The sequence below is a fragment of the Sebastes umbrosus genome, chromosome 18 (genome assembly GCF_015220745.1).
Source record: "Sebastes umbrosus isolate fSebUmb1 chromosome 18, fSebUmb1.pri, whole genome shotgun sequence".
Lineage (NCBI taxonomy): Eukaryota > Metazoa > Chordata > Actinopteri > Perciformes > Sebastidae > Sebastes > Sebastes umbrosus.
This window is the reverse complement of record NC_051286.1, coordinates 27,782,656-27,802,387: the sequence shown is the minus strand read 5'-3', so window position 1 is coordinate 27,802,387 and position 19,732 is coordinate 27,782,656. Positions and strand designations below refer to the sequence as shown.

At 44.1% G+C, this 19,732-nt stretch overlaps 2 protein-coding genes across 5 annotated transcripts in view; one reads left to right on the top strand and one right to left on the bottom strand.

The window, feature by feature from the left end:
• Positions 1–895: 895 nt before the first annotated feature.
• On the bottom strand, positions 896–19,726 carry fbxo16 (F-box protein 16). Of its 4 annotated transcripts, none has more exons than XM_037750299.1 (8): positions 19,527–19,726; positions 14,761–14,875; positions 8,402–8,437; positions 7,976–8,182; positions 6,735–6,899; positions 5,051–5,316; positions 2,698–2,809; positions 896–1,555 (listed from the first exon to the last, which is right to left on the bottom strand). In XM_037750299.1, the coding sequence occupies exons 2-8, from the start codon at positions 14,860–14,862 to the stop codon at positions 1,175–1,177; spliced, it is 1,269 nt and encodes a 422-aa protein (XP_037606227.1). In that variant the 5' UTR covers positions 14,863–14,875; positions 19,527–19,726; the 3' UTR covers positions 896–1,174. The 4 variants fall into 4 exon arrangements, with proteins under 4 accessions (XP_037606227.1, XP_037606230.1, XP_037606228.1 ...); XM_037750302.1 differs by lacking the exon at positions 19,527–19,726 and adding an exon at positions 19,379–19,514; XM_037750300.1 differs by lacking the exon at positions 19,527–19,726 and adding an exon at positions 18,958–19,070.
• Positions 19,078–19,732, top strand: part of fzd3a (frizzled class receptor 3a) — a 33,494-nt gene continuing 32,839 nt past the window's right edge. Inside the window, 1 exon segment of the mRNA XM_037750293.1 lies at positions 19,078–19,211. The gene's annotated coding sequence lies outside the window, so the exon portion shown is untranslated.

Genomic DNA, 19,732 nt, shown 5'->3' with positions numbered 1-19,732 from the left:
TGGACGGCTCTCAGAAGACATGCATCTGGGCTGCATCTCTGTTTCTCTTGTTAAATGGTCGCCCCTGACAACTGCAAAAAATACCATTTCTAAACAGCTCAGGCCTTGACAGAATGGGACAATACCACAAACAGCTCAAGCTGCAGTTTCCTGCTGTTATAGCTTGGATTAAGGAGCTGTTCTAATAGTCATGGCTGCCTTGTGTTGAGCATTCTGCTGCCTTCACACTTTGAAAGAAGAGTAAGCCGAGTGGTAACAGACATATATCATTATAGAAATCATTGGATGGAAGTTGAAATAAAATGGAAAAAACACATATTTACAGGTAATTACTAGGACTGTCAATTAATTAAAATATTTAATCACGATTAATCTCATGATTGTCCATAGTTAATTGCGTTTAATCGCAAATTATTTATCTGTTCAAAATGCACCTTAAAGGGAGATTAGTCAAGTATTTAATACTCTTATCAACATGGGAGTGGACAAGTATGCTGCTTTATACAAATGTATGTATATATTTATTATTGGAAATCCAGAAACCCTCACAGGTACTGCATTTAGCATAAAACAATATGCTCCAATCATAACATGGCAAACTGCAGCCCAACAGGCAACAACAGCTGTCAGTGTGTCAGTGTGCTGACTTCACTATGACTTGACCCAAACTGCATGTGATTATCATAAAGTGGGCATGTCTGTAAAGGGGAGACTCGTGGGTACCCATAGAACCCATTTACATTCACTGATCTGGAGGTCAGAGGTCAAGGGACCCCTTTGAAAATGGACATGCCAGTTTTTCCTCGCCAAAATTTAGCGCAAGTTTGGAGCGTTATTTATCCTCCTTCACGACAAGCTAGTATGACATGGTTGGTACCGATGGATTCATCAGGTTTTATAGTTTTATATGATACCAGTATCCTCACTCTAGCTTCAGCTCTAGGCGTTAAAACTAATTTGTGTTAACACGTTATTATCGCTTTAACTTTGACAGCCCTAGTGTCAGAGCACTTGATTTAGTGATTGCTGTCAAAAAAAAAATCGTAAATCTTTAGCAACCCTACCTTTAATTAGATGCAGTCTAAATTTATTTTAATGCTTTGCCTTAAAAAAAGAGTTCAGAATCAATAATTTAGCTCCACTGGTAACGAGACATAAAGCATTTCTAACAGGGTCACAATCTGCACACAGTCTGCGACTTTCTTGCAGAATCAGTCATAATTTGTCCTGAATAAGCTTCTTGCTGCGTGGTTACATCATACTGAGCCCAGAGGAGTGGAGGAGCTGTGGTTGCCTTACTGGGAGCGCTCCGGTGTGAGCGCTGGGACGCCCTGAGCGCCTCCACGCTCAGCCGGGGCACCGCCGACCTCACCGGCCCAGGACGGATCCCAGCGTTCCACTGGGTCAGGCGCAGCATGCTCTGGGCGGTCTCCCTGGTGACGGGGTGGTCCTGACTGTGAGCCGCCCAAGAGGGTCGAGATTGGGTCTCACGATGATGAGGAAGAGGAAGAGGAGGAGGTGGATGTTGGGTTCTGCAGTTGGAGATTAGGAACATCTGAAGGAGGAGAAAGACATAAGTTCTCAGAGAACTGGGGTTACCTTAAAGGTGGAGGTTGGCAGGTTGGAGCAAATATGATTTAAAAAAGTTATTTTTATAAAACGGTCACTATATCCTGACACAAGTGCATGAGACAGGTAATCTGAAAAAATATCATGTGCCTCTGTGTCCTAACAATGGCATCTGCAAGATTTCACAGAAAACAACCAATCAGAGCCGAGCTGGAGCCTTGCCGTCTCTGAGCAGCTGTCAATCACTCGCAAACTCTGATCAAACGGTCAAACTAGGCAGCGCTGATCAAATATGAATCAATATTCTGTTACTGTAATGCCTATTCCTCTCCTCAGATGTTTTCAGAAACATCTTGCAGTGCACGGTTTAGCTGTAAATTTAGAGAGTGTGCTCCAGCTGGTGGGCGGTGCTTGGTATTTCCTCAACTGATCTCAACATGGCTGCCGGGTCACAAACTCTCTCATAGCTAAACAGTACACTACAAGATGATTCTGAGAACATTTGAGGCGAGAAATAGGCATTACATTAACTGAATATTGACTCATGTTTGAGATTGACAGCCAATAGGAACGCTCTCTCTCTGAAATGACCTGTGATTGGTCAAAGTCTCCCTTCACAGGCTATATTTTGAAAACAAAGCCATGAGGAGGAGCAGAAGTCTAGTTTTCTCTCAGAACACTTGAATTACAATATGCTGAAAGGTTATTATGGAATTCTTGCCCAATGATGCCAAAAATATACTGCCTACTGCAGGTTTAATAACCAAAGTGTATTATGTTATATTCCCCATTGGTTCCTGTATCCAGGCAAAATTAATTATGTATGATGATTTCACCAAAGCCTGAATATTAAATGACACAGTGTCCTCTATCTAACCCTCCCTCAAACACTATCATCAGCATAATGTGCCCCCCCCCCCCCCCCCCCCCCCCCCATCACCTCCCTCTCTGAGCAGCTCATCATTAACACGCTTTTTCGGTGTAAACGCTGCTCCATAATGTATGATGCCTGCTGGTTGGGCCATCTCCAGAGAATCCTCCCCGTTTATCGCCCCCCCTTTGATTCAGACAATGAGGTCACAGACACAGTGGGGTTATAGTGGTGGTGATGAATGGAGTGTGGTTTACCAGCGATTTGGCTTTGCGTAGTTTGTAATGCGCCTCAGACAGTGTTTTCTGGCTGCCGCCGCCTGGCTTCCATGTGTCGCCGCGGCAGGTGGAGGCTCTGCTATTCACCTGCCTGCAGAGAGACATCGTTCAGTCAATCTGCAGTGCATTGCAAAAGAATTCAGACATTTCCATCAGTTATATTATGTGTACACGAGGAGGGTCAAAGAGCAAAATGTGGCCGATGCACTGCAAAAATATCGAAGTATCAATACATATCCATATTGAATATTTGAGACGGTTTCAATACTTCTTTTCCGTGGTATCGATACACGAGTACCAGCTGCTCTTTCTGCTCTCTCTTCTGTCCAATAGCAAGTCGATACACATACTGTTATTTATCTTTAAAATAAAAATCTAAAATGTTATGCTCTCAATGTTGTGTCAATGTTTCCCTTTGGTATTGAATATCTATATTTTTCAAGGTATTGTATCAAAGTTAGAGATTCCAGTATTGTGACAACACTATTTGTTGTGCTATCAAAGTTCCTCTAAATATCCACCAATGGCACCAACCTTTTTGATCCCTTTTTCTGTTTTTGGAATACATGACACAAATAACACCAAAATGATGTGTCCACTAAGGATGGGAATCACCAGAGGCCCCACGATGCGATATTATCACGATACTTCACAAAATCACAATGCCATCTCATTGTGATTTAAATACCTTGCGATACGCTGAGTATTGCGAAGATATATCACCATTTATTGCCTTTTTTCAACTGCAAATTATGCAGCTTGTAAACATCTGTTCTATCTAATAAGATACAGTTTTCACTCTGCTCATCTCAGAGTTTTCATTCACATATCTTGAGGTCAAAGGTCGAGGGACCCATTTGAAAATGGCCATGCCAGTTTTTTCTCGCTAAAATTTAACGTAACTTTGTAGCATTATTCAGCGCTCATCTCAACAAGCTAACATGACATGGATGGTACCAATCGATTTTCTAGTTTCATATGATACCAGTATCTTCACTCTAGCTTTAAAACTGAGCCCGCTACAACCTCTGAAAGACAGAATAGCGACCGTTGATTGTTAAAGGGACTATTTGTAAGAATCAGAAATGTCTTGTTAACAGCTACACCTGTGGCCGTTAAGTCAACTAAAGTCAGCGTCATGTTAATCGCGCCTGTGCTCGCTCTACATAGACATGAAGGAGCATCGCTCAACACAGTGAGGCGACACACGTCAGCTAAAAGCACAATATCACTCTATATTTCAGCTGCTTGGCAGTAATGTTAGCTGACCAGACAAAGGTCTCTCCATGAATCAATGCTGATCCTAGTGTTGGCTTTTCCTGCCTCAGCCTCCCGACCGCAGCCGGAGGGAACAGGGGAGACGCCGGAGTTTTGGTCGGAGACGATAACGTTTCTCTCTGCGGAGCCCCGTCACTTCACAAGACACGGGAAACCTCTGTTGGTCTGGAGGAGCTGCAGCAGTTATTTCTGTACAAACGTCCACTGAACATTCACTAGATATTCTCAGAGATAAACTAACTCTTCTGCAGTGTGTAGTGAGCACGCATGCACGTGAGAGTGGAGCGAAAGAGTGAGAACGAGTGCGGTGTGTGAGTGAAGGCAAACAGAGGAGCAGAGTACAGCAGAGACTCCGGTCCTGGAGACCAAAGCTACGGTCTCCCCCGCGTCCTCCGACCGCGGCCAACACTGTTTAACAGACGGGCTTCACTAGATACAACCAAGAGGTTTTGGTGTTTCATGTAGTTTGTGTTGGAGTCTCGTCTGAACAGCCTAGACACACGCGAGCGCGCATGAGACACCGACCCACAATGATTTATACGTGTAAGAAGTAACCACTAAGAGGTTAATAGTTTATATAATAAAAGATTGATACTTGACGTTCATGTATCGATACAATATTGCCACGCAAAATATCAAAATACTATGCTGTATTGTTTTTTTTCCCACCCTACTGTCCACATTTCTTACATATTAGATGTAGGCTTTAGACTGAACTGTGCCTCTGAATAACTAAACTTGGGTTGGGATATATAGTGTAATACACAAGGTCACAAACTGACCAATCTCTCTTGTTTTCTGGAGAAGAAATGGACTGCCAAACTCTACAGAAACTTCTCTCTGGTTAAAGGAAGCATTTATAATATTCAATTCTCTGAGTGCTAGTGTAATGTCCATAAATTAATAATCTACTTAAAGAGGACATATCATGCTCATTTTCAGGTTCATACTAGTATTATGGGTTTTTACTGGAACATTTTTTCCTATCAAGTTTTAAAAAGTTTTAGTTTAATTTGACCAATTCAAATGGCCTGTTTGAAAATTGCAGTCTTACGCTGTGAGAGCTTGCTCAGTGGGGTCCAGGTTGTCCAAGTAGTTGAAGCGTAGTGTGTCTTTAGGCTGTCTGTCAGAGTCTCTCCATGGTGGTGGTGCAGCCGGCTTACTCTCTTTTCTGAACCCCGTCCTGGAAATGTTTCCTGGTGGCTGGCTGGTGGAGGCTGAACGCTCCTCGCTGATGAAGGCCAGTTCTGACGGATCTTCATGTTTATTGCTGATGGCTGATACGTGTGGAACCACAAACTGCTGCTGGGATGAGGCGGCCTGCAGATGGACAATAGACTTTTTATAAACGTTACAACACTGCATTTTTATGTAAACTGGGAAAGATAAGTTTGGAAACTTGTGTTTGGTGGATTATTTCTCTGTTGTTACAATGCTAATGGTCATTGTATTTTACATGGTTGGAAAGCCTGTTTATTTACCTTCACAATGATGTCCAACTTGTAAGGATCATGCATTTGTGGGATGAGCAGCACAGCTGATTATGTGGGTAGCGCCGAAGAAAAATGTTCCAAAATGCTCTCCCAATGGTAAACAGTGTAATCTCATAAGGCTACCAGGAAGCCTGCAATGACTGCCCTTCACCATCAGGCCCGTTTGCACTGGTGTCGACAACACAGACAATGGAACCTGAACATGTGGGGGAATGTCATGTTCAGTGATGAGTCCAGGTTCTGTCTGCAAAAGTTGGATGGCAGGGTCAAAGTATGGAGACGACGCAGAGAACGCTATGCTGATTGTTGCACCGATGGAGTAACAGCTTTTGGTGGGGGCAGTGTCATGGTGTGGGGGGGGGGGGCCTCTCCCTCTCTGGCAAAACAAGGCTTGTCATCATTGAAGGCCATCTCAATGCAGTGAGATATCGGGATGAGATTCTGCAGCCAGTGGCGATCCCATATCTCCACAATCTGGGACCTAACTTCATCCTCCAAGATGACAACGCTCACCCCCACAGAGCCAGGGTTATCACAGACTACCTCCACAATGTGGGAGTAGAGAGAATGGAACGGCCTGCCAAGAGTCCAGACCTCAACCCAATTCAACACTTGTGGGATCAACTTGGGCGTGCTGTACGTGTTAGAGTGACCAACACAACCACGCTGGCTGACCTGCAACCAATCCTGGTTGAGGAATGGAACGCCATCCCACAGCAACGTGTGACCAGGTTGGTGACCAGCATGAGGAGGAGGTGCCAGGCTGTTGTCTCTGTGTATGGATCTTCCACCGCTACTGAGGCTCCTGACGGTGTATTAAATGAATAAAGTGTAAAATTGCCAATGTGTCTTGTTTGTTCCTTGTTACTGACAGAGAGTTCAATCATCCAATCCACCAAACAACTCAAAACAAGAGTCAACACCAACAGGAGAATCGATGTTTACCATTGACGGAGCATTTGGAACATTTTTCTTGGGCGCTACCCACATAATCAGCTGTGCTGCTCATCCCACAAATGCACAATCCTTACAAGTGGGACATCATTGTGAAGGTAAATAAACAGGCTTTCCAATGATGTAAAATACAATGACCATTAGCATTGTAACAACAGAGAAATAATCCACCAAACACCGAACTTTTTTTCCCAGTTTAGTTACCCTGTAACATCAGTTTGTTAGTGCAGGATGTTTGACAACTGTATCCTGTTTGACCATTGAGCTAACTCTGGATCTGATCTCCCGAACCTGCAGCGAGGTGAGTTGCAGCTCCAGCACAGTCTGGATGTAGTGTCTCTTCCAGACGTCCTGCTCCAGTGGGCTGGGGGAGAAGTTGATGCACCAGCCCAGCCTCACACACTTTGGCATCCACAGCTGGTCCAGTTCCACTATGCTCCTCCAGTGCCAGCTCACCTGCCCGCAGAAGATAAAAACGTCCAGAGTGATTTACGAGCCACAATTCTCAGCTGGCTAAGTAATAATTGAGTAATACATGTTAAACCTGCAGTAGGCAGTATATTTTTGGCATCATTGGGCAAAACTCCCATAGTAACCTTTCAGCATATTGTAATTCAAGTGTTCTGAGAGAAAACTAGACTTCTGCTCCTCCTCATGGCTCTGTTTTCAGGCTTTAGAACATCTACTGATGGGAGACTTCGGCCAATCACAGGTCATTTCAGAGAGAGAGCGTTCCTATTGGCTGTTCATTTGACGGAGGCAGCTGTCAGTCACTCGCTAACTCCGATCAAATGGTCAAACTAGGCAGCGCTGAACAAATATGAATCAATATTGTGTTACTGTAATGCCTATTTCCCCCGTAAAATGTTTTCAGAAACATCTTGTAGTGTTCTGTTCAGCTGTAAAATGAGAAAGTTTGCTCTGGCTGGTGGGCGGTGCTTGGTATTTCCTCAACTGATCTCAACATGGCGGCCGGGTCACAAATTTTCTCATTTTACAGCTAAACAGTACACTGAATCTTGATTTATACTTGTTCAGCGCTGCCTAGTTTGACCGTTTGATTGGAGTTTGCGAGTGATTGACAGCTGCCTCCGTCGAATGAACAGCCAATAGGAACGCTTTCTCTCTGAAATGACCTGTGATTGGCCAAAGTCTCCCGGCCCGGGCTAAATGTTCTAAAGCCTGAAAACAGAGCCATGAGGAGGAGCAGAAGTCTAGTTTTCTCTGAGAGCACTTGAATTACAATATGCTGAAAGGTTATTATGGAATTTTTTCCCAATGACACCAAAGAGACAGCAAGGCTCCAGCCCGTCTCTGATTGGTTGTTTTCCTCCGGTCTGTGAAATCTTGCAGACGCCGTTAGGAGCACCGGAGGACACAGAGGGACATGATTTTTTTTACAGATTACCTGTCTCATGCACTACTGTCAGGATGTAGTGACCGTTTAATAAAAATAACTTTTTTTAATCATATTTGCTCCAATGTTACCTACTGCTGCTTTAACATCCCTACATATGGTCCAGTGTGTGTACCTGGGCGCACCGACAGAGGCTGCGTGGGTCCAGGAAGGAGAAGAGGTAGAGGCAGAGGGCTCTGGGCAGCAGGCAGGTGAAGTCTGCAGCCTGCAGGGGGAGTCGTCTGCTCACACTGAGGCTCAGGAAGGTCAGCTGCTCCACAGAACAGTTCAGCACAAAGTCCTGCAGCACCGCCTTCCTCTGGCTGTCGGACCACCTGTCAAACTGACAAAGACGTGAAAGAACGGAACAGAATTCCTCCACATGGGACGGTTTCAGCTGAATGGAGCTGGATAGGAAATGGACTCCACAGAGCACAAAGTGCAGTTTCTAAACCAGAGATTTATTTGTGTCAGACGGAGCTCACACTGAGCTCACTGCACAGTCAAGAACCATCAGTGCATTTAGTGCATCTCTCTGTTCATCATCATCATTTCAACGTACCCACTTTGCCAGAAGGTTTCGCCTCTCTTCAAACACCTGAGGAAGAAGAGAAGAGTGAAAGATGTTAGTAATCACATCAAACTGCGTTGTCAGGAATAGCAATGACTAATCATGTGTATCAAGGGAGATATTTTAAAGAGGACCTATCGTGCTTTCTCCCTTTCCTTTAGTGGGTTATATCGTTTTTGGTGCATGTAAAAGGTCTGCAAAGTTACAAAGCCTGAAGTCCACCCTAAAGGGAGTTCTTTTCCCCTACAGAAACACTGATCCTGAACTGCCTGAAACGCCTCGCTTGAAGTCTCGCCTTTTCTTCCGTAACGTGGTGAGGTGATGTCACCAAGTAACACATCTGCATAATACATAATACCTGCCTAGCCGCTAGTTTGGCACACCTTCAAACAAAGCTAGTTAGAGCGGAGCTGGAGCAGAGTCCGAAGAGTTTGGTTCGGTTGACCAATCACAACAGAGGAGGAGCTCAAACAGCAGGAGCTCAAACAGAGCGTTTCAGACAGAGGGTGAAAAGAGGAGTTGCAGCACAGCCGGTATGTGGAAGGTGATGTGTTTTTTGAACATTAAAGCTTGTAAACATATTCTAGAAGAAACCCAAAATACAAGTATGAACCTGAAAATAAGCATAAATGATAAACAAAGATAACTAAATGACTCAGAGTCCTGTGTCATCAAATATGGACCAAACCTAAGGGTTCTGCTTATGATTTACAGCTGTTTAAGACCCAACTTTATAAAAGCAGCAGGACCTCCCTGTTGATGATTGTGTCTAGGCCTACGTGTTTATTCGCTGAACAGTTTCAAACTTACTGACTTTTTTCTATTAGAATTGAAACTGTGATGATTTCTTAAAGTGTAACTGGGCTTGGTCTGCATTACTTTAACATTTAGCATTCAGACTTACCCCCCCACTTTACGGCCCTATCCCACTTTCTTTTTAAGGTTGTGAATCACTGTATCTCCGCAAATGCCCGTATATTGCAACACGGTAAATCATGAATTTCCGTCTACCCCGTGCATGTCCAGACTGGAGGGTGTCAGAAGTGTTTTTACTCTCTCATTTTAATCTGTCCAGCAGCTGTCTGCGCGGCTCTGTCTCAACTGTGTCTCACGTAAACGCAACCTGAACTGAAGCTTTTATTTACACTTCAAGTCTATTTTTTTTTCAACACGACGTAATACAAAGTTGATGCCCAATATGGGGCGGCAGTAGCTCAGTCCATAGGGACTTGGCTTGGTAACCGGTTCAAGTCCCTGCATGGACCAAGTACTGAGTGTGAAACGGTCGCTGGAGAGATGCTAGTTTGCCTCTTGGGCACTGCCGAGGTGCCCTTGAGCAAGGCACCAAACCCCCAATTGCTCGGGGCGCATGTCAAGGGCAATCCCCTCGCTCTGACATCGCTCCATTAATGCATGTAGGTCCTGTTTGTGCATGTGTGTGTATTTCGGGCTCGTGTGTACCATGTACTGTGTAAATAAAACAGAGTGAAAAAAAATTGAATTTCCCCTCTGGGATTAATAAAGTGCCTTTCTTCTTTTTCTTGTTCTTCTTCTTCTTCTTCAATAAAAAAGCCCTGAATAATATATTTATCTACATTTTGCAGCTGGTGGAGCAGAGTGTGCTGTGGATCTTTATCTAATCATAATCAACCATTGTGTAGCCGAATTCAACTGAGATCACAGTGATCTGACATCCAGCCCGCTACAGTTTCATCATGAACCCAAAATATTTTTACACTTCTCAGCTGGTGGGCTGGCCCTCACCAGGCGCATTGTCCGAGGTCTGCTTGGAAAGGCCCGACCGTGAGTTTTACAGCACCCCTCGTACGGACCTAGCCGCTGCCCGGGGGCCGTTGAGTTCTCTCTGCGCAGTACCCCCTCTCTCCCTGTGGGGAGGGACGGGATTCCCGCCGCAACTCTCAACCGGGGCGGACTGTCCTCAGTGCGAGGGGTCTGTGGCGGTGTCGGCACCCTGTCTCCTTTACCATGCTTAACTGCTGTGGGACTTTTTGCCATCAACATTCATAACCAGACAACCTTTATGATTACATGTTTACTAGAGCACCAAGTTCTTCAGAGATCTAGCATCGTCATTTTGCTCTCAAGGAGCTCCAGATTGATGCATTTAATTTGTTTAATATGTTCAAAATTTTCTTCCCGGGGGAGCACCACACCACACTTCAAAACTCATTCCAGCACTGCTGTCTCTCACCACAGTTCGAGCGTCGAGAGATGCTTTATAGGACTTTTTAAAGGTTTTATAGGAGGCGGCAGGGAGTAGTGGAGCGTATAACATCCATTTTTCAATCAAATCGTGCAAATAGCGATACAAGCACCAAATTTGGTATGATGATTCCTGAGGGGTAACTAAGCAAATATAAATGATCGGCCACTTGAAAATCCAAGATGGCCGCCAAATTGTCCTGCCGTTAATGGTTTCTCTCATAGAAATTCATCTAATTGGTCGATTTGAGTGATCTTGGTGTCAAATTATATATTTTCTAGCATGCTGGATCTGATGTTGATAGTTTTAATAATTTTGAACTGCAATATGGCGGTCATTTTTCAAGATGGCTGTCAAATTTACTCGTGGAGAATGTTTTTCTTAAATAAATGCATGTACTTGGTCAACTTGAATGATTGTGATGTAGAATTATATGTTTTCTGGTATGCTATCTAATTATTACAGCTTTAACATCCTCCAATAAGTTTTTTTCTTACTTTTTGGCTGTCCGGTGAGTCTTTGCTTTGTGGTGTTTGCATGGCTCAATTGGCTTGTAGGCCTACTGTTGTAGATATCAATAGCTGCTGTTGCCATAGGTGTAGGGGCTTAGTGGTAGAGGTACTACCTTTGTTTCAGAAGTCAGCCACATCCTCCAGGATGGACTACTGGCACTGGTTCTCACTACTTGCCCAACTCTCACCTATGGCTCCAAGAAGTTGCTAGTGCACGGCAACGGCCACACCCCGGGACACCGTGTTGGCTCACGGGCTGAACTAGGTGAGGTTAGCACACAGAGAGTCTCTGTGTGATGGAGTATGTCTAGCTCCAAATTTCAAAGTGCATAGAGTCAATGAACCAGCCATCTTTATTCATGAGGTTCCCACACCAACATATCTATCAGTTGCCTCTTTCTGGTCTTGGCAAACACATACAGGCCAACATACATAGCAAAAGTTGTCTCCCTCTCCTTGGAGTGCCTGTGGACCTGCGATCCTTCCCTGTATTTGGCAAAACAGCTGTACTGTAGCAGTTGCAAGGTCAGATTTGAATGCGCCATTCTGGAGTTGTGACTTGATATCAGTCCCATGTTCAATCATACATACAAACTGAAGCAGGGATGGTGTGACGGTATCTTCAAGGTACCCATCATGAGACGTGCTGTTGAATTCTGATTTATGCTGAAACATGTCACGATGTATCATCTGAGCAGCCTTTGCCAGGTGTACTGCTTCTCCATATTTGCTTCCTTCTTCTGGGCCAGCTCTTCTTTCCTCTGCAGCTGTTGGGCATTCAGATGGGCTCGTTCTCGGTTGTACAGAGCAGCCAAGCAAGCAGGATGATACTTCATATCCTGGGCAATGACATCTCCAGCACTCAGTTTGGGAAGGAGCTTTCCATCACTGAAGGTTTTTGCACATTCATTTAGTCTTTCATTCAGTTTCATGGTTATGGTCATTCAGTTTCATGGTCTAGTCTTGCTGGGTCGTGCTTGACTGGTAGCCGACTGACTGCATGGAATCTGGGAATTTTCCTCGCCAAGAGGCTGTCCCCATCACCTACTCTTTTGTTGGGATTTATATGTGGAGAAGTAAGGCCCTCGTTCTTGTCCATTTGACAAAGGCAACACTTGGCCCAGTCAGTGTTCCAACATTTTCTCAGTTGATTTTTGGTTTAAAGCCATTGTAATGTTTAGGGTCGAAGGTTTATCCTTTTACCACCCTGTATCACGGGCACTTTCTTGTATGGGATACAGCTAGGGTCATGCATTATTTTACGCAATCTGTACACCATCTGGATAACTGAAACCCCATTATCCTTGGCTCGGCTCTCCCGCGCTTGCACTTCCTGTCGATTCAGGTGCGGCTGCTTAAAACTGATCTGGGGTTGGTAGTAAGCAGCATTTGGGACACTAAGTATAATGCTGAATCCTACTTGGCTGACGTTGAACCCCATTCTGGGTTACACAGCAGCGATTGTCACCAGTGTGCCCTTGTAGTGCCCGACAATCACTCCTTTACAGTTCTCTGCTGTTGTGACAATTCTGGCAGTTGGGTTGGAACCTCATGGATAAAGATGGCTGGTTCATTGACTCTATGCACTTTGAAAATTGGAGCTAGACATACTCCATCACAGAGAGACTCTCTGTGTGCTACCCTCACCTAGTTCAGCCCATGAGCCAACACGGTGTCCCGGGGTGTGGCCGTTGCCGTGCACTAGCAACTTCTTGGAGCCGTAGGTGAGAGTTGGGCAAGTAGTGAGAACTAGTGCCAGTAGTCCATCCTGGAGGATGTGGCTGACTTCTGAAACAAAGGTAGTACCTCTACCACTAAGCCCCTACACCTATGGCAACAGCAGCTATTGATATCTACAACAGTAGGCCTACAAGCCAATTGAGCCATGCAAACACCACAAAGCAAAGACTCACCGGACAGCCAAAAGTAAAAAAAACAACTTATTGGAGGATGTTAAAGCTGTAATAATTAGATAGTATACCAGAAAACATATAATTCTACATCACAATCATTCAAATTGACCAAGTACATGCATTTATTTAAGAAAAACATTCTCCGCGAGTAAATTTGACAGCCATCTTGAAAAATGGCCACCATTTTGAAGTTAAAAATTATTAAAACTATCAAAATTAGATCCAGCATGCTAGAAAACACATCATTTGACACCAAGATCAATCAAATCGACCAAATAGATGAATTTCTATGAGAGAAACCATTAACGGCAGGTCAATTTGGCGGCCATCTTGAAACATGGCCGCCATCTTGGATTTTCAAGTGGCCAATCGTTTATATTTGCCAAGTGTCCCCTCGGGAATCATCATTCCAAATTTGGTGCTTGTATCACTATTTGCATGATTTTTCCACCATCCGCTCCACTAGAGGGGGTTTGGTTGGTGATGAAAGCTACCTCCAGATCAGCTAATAGCAAATTCAATAACAATAGCTGGGTTTCAACCAGTAGAGGACAGTCGCAATGCATATTTACTGTAAAGTACAGCAAAATGCATGCTTACACATTGATGTATCAGAATAATGTCATATATAATAATATAACAGTCATGGGCCATTTTACTGCAGAATGGGTACTTTTACTTTGATAATTTACACATTTAGTTGATAAAAGTTCTGTACCTTTACATACAGTTTTGATTGATTAACATTATTCGGAAAAAAAAGTTTGGAAATTTGTGTTTGGTTGATTATTTCTCTGTTGTTACAATGCTAATGGTCATTGTATTTTACATCGTTGGAAAGCCTGTTTATTTACCTTCACAATGATGTCCAACTTGTAAGGATCATGCATTTGTGGGATAAGCAGCACAGCTGATTATGTGAGTAGCGCCTAAGTGAAATATGCCAAAACTCTCTGCCAATGCTAAACAATGCTGTTGGTATAGACTCTTGTTTTGAGCTCCAGGTGCTACCAATCAGGTGCCTGATGTGCATGGGGCCTGCTGGGTGCTGCGCCCTACTAAAGTGATCATTTGGTGTCTGCTCCAAGCATCGGCATGCCACGTTCAATCGGGATAAGGCCGATAGGGCAAGTTGAAGCTGGTGTTCCGCAAAACCAAGTTGCATCCTGGTTGAGGAATGGAACGCCATCCCAGAGCAACGTGTGACCAGGTTTTTTGACCAGCATGAGGAGGAGGTGCCAGGCTGTTGTGGCTGCGTATGGATCTTCCACCGCTACTGAGGCTCCTGACGGTGTATTAAGTGAATAAAGTGTAAAATAGCCAATATGTCTTGTTTGTTCCTTGTTACTGATAGAGAGTTCAATCATCCAATCCACCAAACAACTCAAAACAAGAGTCAATACCAACAGGGCGACTTGGGCGCTACCCACATAATCAGCTGTGCTGCTCAGCCCACAAATGCATGATCCTTACAAGTTGGACATCATTGTGAAGGTAAATAAACAGGCTTTCCAACCATGTAAAATACAATGACCATTAGCATTGTAACAACAGAGACATAATCAACCAAACACAAGTTTCAGAACTTTTTTTTCCGAGTTTAAATAAAGGATCAGAGTACTTTTTCAACCACTCACAAAATAAAAACGGACTGTTAATAACTTGTTTTTGTCTGTTTCAGAGTGGATGAGTTGGTCTGACCTTGCTGTTGGACGGTGGGTGGTTCAGAGGAGTCCAGGCGCTCAGTTTGGTCTGCATCTTAGCACAGCTTGCAGATGACCTTGGTGGCACGGTAAGTGGCATCTTTGAGTAACAGCTGGGAGGTGATGTATTGAAAACAAAAACTTTATTAACATGTTTGTTACTATTTTTTTCACATTTTTTGTGCATATGTACAGCATGCACCATCTGAAGGTTTATGTTTAGCCTCTTAACGTACCAGCTTTTATCTTACTTAAAATGGATGAAGTCTTATAAATAATGTCAAATCATAATCTTAGCACTGTGTCAGACATTTCATTCTCTAAATTCTCCATTTGTGTTGTTTTGTTACTGTCCACCATTGCCTGATAAACAAATAATGTCCATCTTTCATTCTGTATCTTGTGAAAACAAGAGTTAGGAAAAACATATAATTGCTCCAAAGTCAAAATGACAAAAATCCAACCTGGAACACACTTAAATCCCGCAGTGTTCTAAGAGAAGTGTACAACACACTCCTCTGGTATTTTACTCACCATCAGAAGGAGATAAATCCTAAACACACTCTCTCTCTATGTGCATACTTCTGACGACCTTTGTGTCCGTACACCAACTCTTCTTCTTCTCTTCCCACTTCCCTGTGCACAGTTTACTTGTTTCCATAGTAACAGTGAGTGCACTCTCCTTACATGGACTGGCTGTCACAGCCTGTCACACACAGTGGGGGGTGCTGCAAAGCAAACCACAGTGGAGTGTGTGGAGTGTGCAGGCAACACTGGCTCTAATGATGACAAATAGTAGTAGTGCAGAAGGCCTGACTCTGCAACTACTATGGAGACCATCTGCCTCTAATACACTGATGCTGCAAAAAAAATACATTTCACAGCTTGTATACTTCACAATATGGTTTGACGACCTGCTCCAAACTTTCAGCACTGTCCATTCATGTGCTCTGTACACGTAGGCTGGATTAGACGTGCATTTTGACACTGGAAATACCTACATTTCTAATGCACTGTTGATTACTTGTATAAACACTATGCTAAACTGCCTGGACATTTGAAATGAATGTCATCTCCTTTCACCAGGGCCGGCTCTAGCCCTTTTGGTGCCCCAGGGTTAGGGTTATGGTTGAACCCCCAAGAATCCTAACCCTAGCCCCGTAAACTGCAACACACAGCAGACATCATAATGGTGTTAAGATAAAAATTCTGATTTTTATTTTCATAAATAACTGTATTTATTATAATATAAATAAACACTTGGTCCCTGATATTGCTGGCTTTAAAGTGTTAAGTAAGTTTCACTACAACGAGAGTTACAGGGGTGAAAAGCATATTTTCTTTTCTTTATTTTTTACATTTGTTTCCACAATGTCAAAAATGAGGTAGGGTGCCCACCGCCATTTTTTTTAATTATTATTATTTTAAAGAGGGCGACCAGCACCCCCCAAAATGTGGTACCTTAGGCGACCGCCTGTATGGCCTATATGCCTTAAAGGGACTGTTTGTAAGAATCAGAAATGTCTTGTTAACAGCAACACCTGTGGCCGTTAAGTCAACGAAAGTCAGCGTCCTGTTGCTCGCGCTTGTGCTCGCTCTACATAGACATGAAGGAGCATCGCTCAAAACAGTGAGGCGACACACGTCAGCTAAAAGCACAATATCACTCTATATTTCAGCTGCTTGGCAGTAATGTTAGCTGACCAGACGAAGGTCTCTCCATGAATCAATGCTGATCCTAGTGTTGGCTTTTCCTGCCTCAGCCTCCCGACCGCGGCCGAAGGGAACAGGGGAGACACCGGAGTTTTGGTCGGAGACGATAACGTTTCTCTCTGCGGAGCCCCGTCACTTCACAAGACACGGGAAACCTCTGTTGGTCTGGAGGAGCTGCAGCAGTTATTTCTGCACAAACGTCCACTGTACATTCACTAGATATTCTCAGAGCTACTAACTCTTCTGCAGTGTGGAGTGTGCGCGCATGCACGTGAGAGTTGGAGCGAAAGAGCGAAAGCGAACGCGGTGTGTGAGTGAAGGCAAGCAGAGGAGCAGAGTACAGCAGAGACTCCGGTCCTGGAGACCAAAGCTACGGTCTCCCCTGCGTCCTCCGACCGCGGCCAACACTGTTTAACAGACGGGCTTCACTAGATAGAACTTTGTGGTTTTGGTGCTTCTGTGTAGTTTGTGTTGAGTCTGAACAGCGTAGCCACACGCGAGCGCGCATGAGACACTGACCCGGATTGATTTATACGTGGAAGAAGTTACAAACAGTCCCTTTAAGCCATCCCTGCCATTCACAACCTTGTAGGACCATATTTGTGTTTTAAAACACTAAATACATGTGACATGCAAGTATACATTCAAATTTCCATTATTAATATCCTCATTACTATTATTATCAGTAGGCTAGTAGTAGTAGTAGTAGTAAGCCTAGTAGGCTATTAGAAGTAGTTGCAGTAGTAGTAGCCCAATATAACCTTGTGTTAGGCTTAATAAAGGACTTGTTGGGTGTATAATGTAGGCGTTGGCTCTATTGTTTTCTATGCCATGACGCGCCTGTTGCCTCCAGTTCAACCCGCTGCTGCAGGTCTACTGATGAAACATTTCAGGCCTATGTTGCAGACGACCAGCTGAAACACTCAGTCCCACCAGTCTGACAAGTTTCTCATTCAAACGCAAAAAGTCTGCTCGTCCTCGGATGAGCGGCCGCGCGCAACGAAGACAGAAAACCTGCTGTGAAGAAAGAAGCAGAGCTGCGTCAAGCTGAACAGACACACACTGCGCAGGACCGGAAACCAGCCAGAAGACCCTTCAAAGTAATGGGGCCGAATCGGTGTAATTTCTGGACATTACATGCCTAAATATGCATTCAAAGTAAGCCTATCTGTACAATACATTATATTATCAAGCAAAGTGTCCTGCACTTTGTTCTAATTGAAATTTGAAGAAATAAAGCTTTAATTAAAACTACTTAGAACACTGAAAAAATAGGATATTATCCTGTCTCCACTCTCTAAAACTACACAACATGAAATATGATGATTAGAATCCTTCAGAATTTTATATTTTGTATTATTGTGTGACTCTATTTCCAATTTAGGCACACAAATACATTCTCTCATCTAAAATCAGCAACAGCAAGTAGTATCAGTTGAGTCTTCTGAAGGCCATGGGCAGACGAAAAGCAACTTATCTCACTCTATTCTCTGTATTTCTATCTTATCATATTGTAAGTATGACTGAGAATGTTCAGTCCTGTTACAGAAATCATTTCTTAGATGTTATTATGTTTATTTTTAAAGAGTTTTGGTAAACCACCTGGGCTGCTAAGTGTTCTCATGCTATTAGCATTGATGCCATTGGACTACATTTCATGCTGCTAATGCTGGGCTAAAAACCACAAAAGTAAATCCCAGCCAACATTTGTATGTGGGGCCCATGTGGGTAGTAAATAGGCTGAAAAATGGGCCCTATATGGGATTATCCATGGGTTCCATAATGGCCCCGTGCCAATTGCCCTTGTGGGTTTCATGCAGGAGTACACTGGGTGTTATATGGGCCCAGTCTGGGCAACATAAACCAAAACCCATCTTGGCCCCAGGTTTAAGTTCTCTGTGGGAACTACAAGGGGGACTACATGGCCTGAAATATGGGTTGTAAGTGGGTTTGTCCACAGTTTCCATGTTGGCCCCATGCATTAATTTCCCAGTAGTGACCCAACTAGGACCCACACAGGTAGCCCACATGGGGAGCCCATGTGGGACCAACTTAGTTGACCCAAGTGGGCGCCATTTGTGTTGCCCATTCTGAGCCCATGCACTAATTTCCCATTATTGACCCACCTAGAACCTACTTGGGTAGCCCACATGGGGAGCCCATGTGGGACCTACTTAGTTGATCCAAGTGGGCCCCAGATAAGATGCCCATTTTGGGCCCATACCCACTTGGTACCCAGGTACCCCGAGAATAACCCATGTGGGGCCCACATAACCATGTTGTCTGGGATAGAACAACTTACTTCAGAATTAAGTAGCCTATAGTACTAAATGTACTTTGTTATTTTCCACTACTGCTTATGATTCATTTGAATGAAAAACAACTCAGTTTTTACGGGTAGGGTGGCAATATATACAAAAAAACTAAACTGCGTCACTACCTCACTATGTTTAAGTTACTGACACAATAATGTGTATTGTACTTGCGTCTTGTTTCGTTTGTCTTTGATGAGGCTTTTATTTTGTAGAGTTTTGTCTGGAAGCCATTTTGGAAATGTCGCGGGCTTGACGCTCGGCGGAGCGGCAGAGAGGGGGACGGGAGTCGGACAGAGGAGGAGGAGGAGGACAGGAGGAGACGACAGGAGGGTGCTGGAAGGGGGACATTCACTCATTGTTACCAACTCGAGGAGCGGCAGAGACCCCGTCGCTACACGTGAATTCCCGGCTCTACATTCAGGTAAAGTTGTTTTTAATTGAACAGTTATCTGACATGTAGAACCGGAGTGTGTCTCATCAACAACCACCTCCGTTACCGCCCGACTCTGTGCGGTGAATTAACGTTAAAACACCGGTACGCAGGCTGCATATGCTACTATAGGTTCCTATCATTCAGGATCAACTAACCGTCAGCTATTGTCTCCACTGCGCAGTCTGGTTTATTCAACCATGTGTTGTAGAGAGGCAGCCAGGTACTGTGGACAGGAGACAGGGGACTAACTAACGGAACCGAGACTAGCTCCCGGTTCCGGTAGTTTGAGCTAGCTACACTTACATTAACGAGGAGCGATTAATTGATGAATTCCGTGCTCGGAGCTCTAGGAGGAGCCCGGTAATACTGAAGCACAGGTCGGCTAACGGACGCAATGAGAACCCGTTTAGAGTAATGAACCTTTAACATGCAGCTGGGCTGGTTTCACATTGGGCTTAAGTAGAGACAGGTGTACTGAGAGTAGTATTCGTTGTTTGTGTGTCAGTGAA

Coding starts and splice junctions, on each gene's coding strand:
- fbxo16 (XM_037750299.1), bottom strand. CDS start 14,862: ATGCCACTTACCGTGCCACCAAGGTCATCTGCAAGCTGTGCTAAGATG. Junction 8,438..14,760: donor ACCCACCGTCCAACAGCAAG/GTCAGACCAACT, acceptor CTTCTTCCTCAG/GTGTTTGAAGAGAGGCGAAA. Junction 5,317..6,734: donor TGCAACTCACCTCGCTGCAG/GTTCGGGAGATC, acceptor GTCCATCTGCAG/GCCGCCTCATCCCAGCAGCA.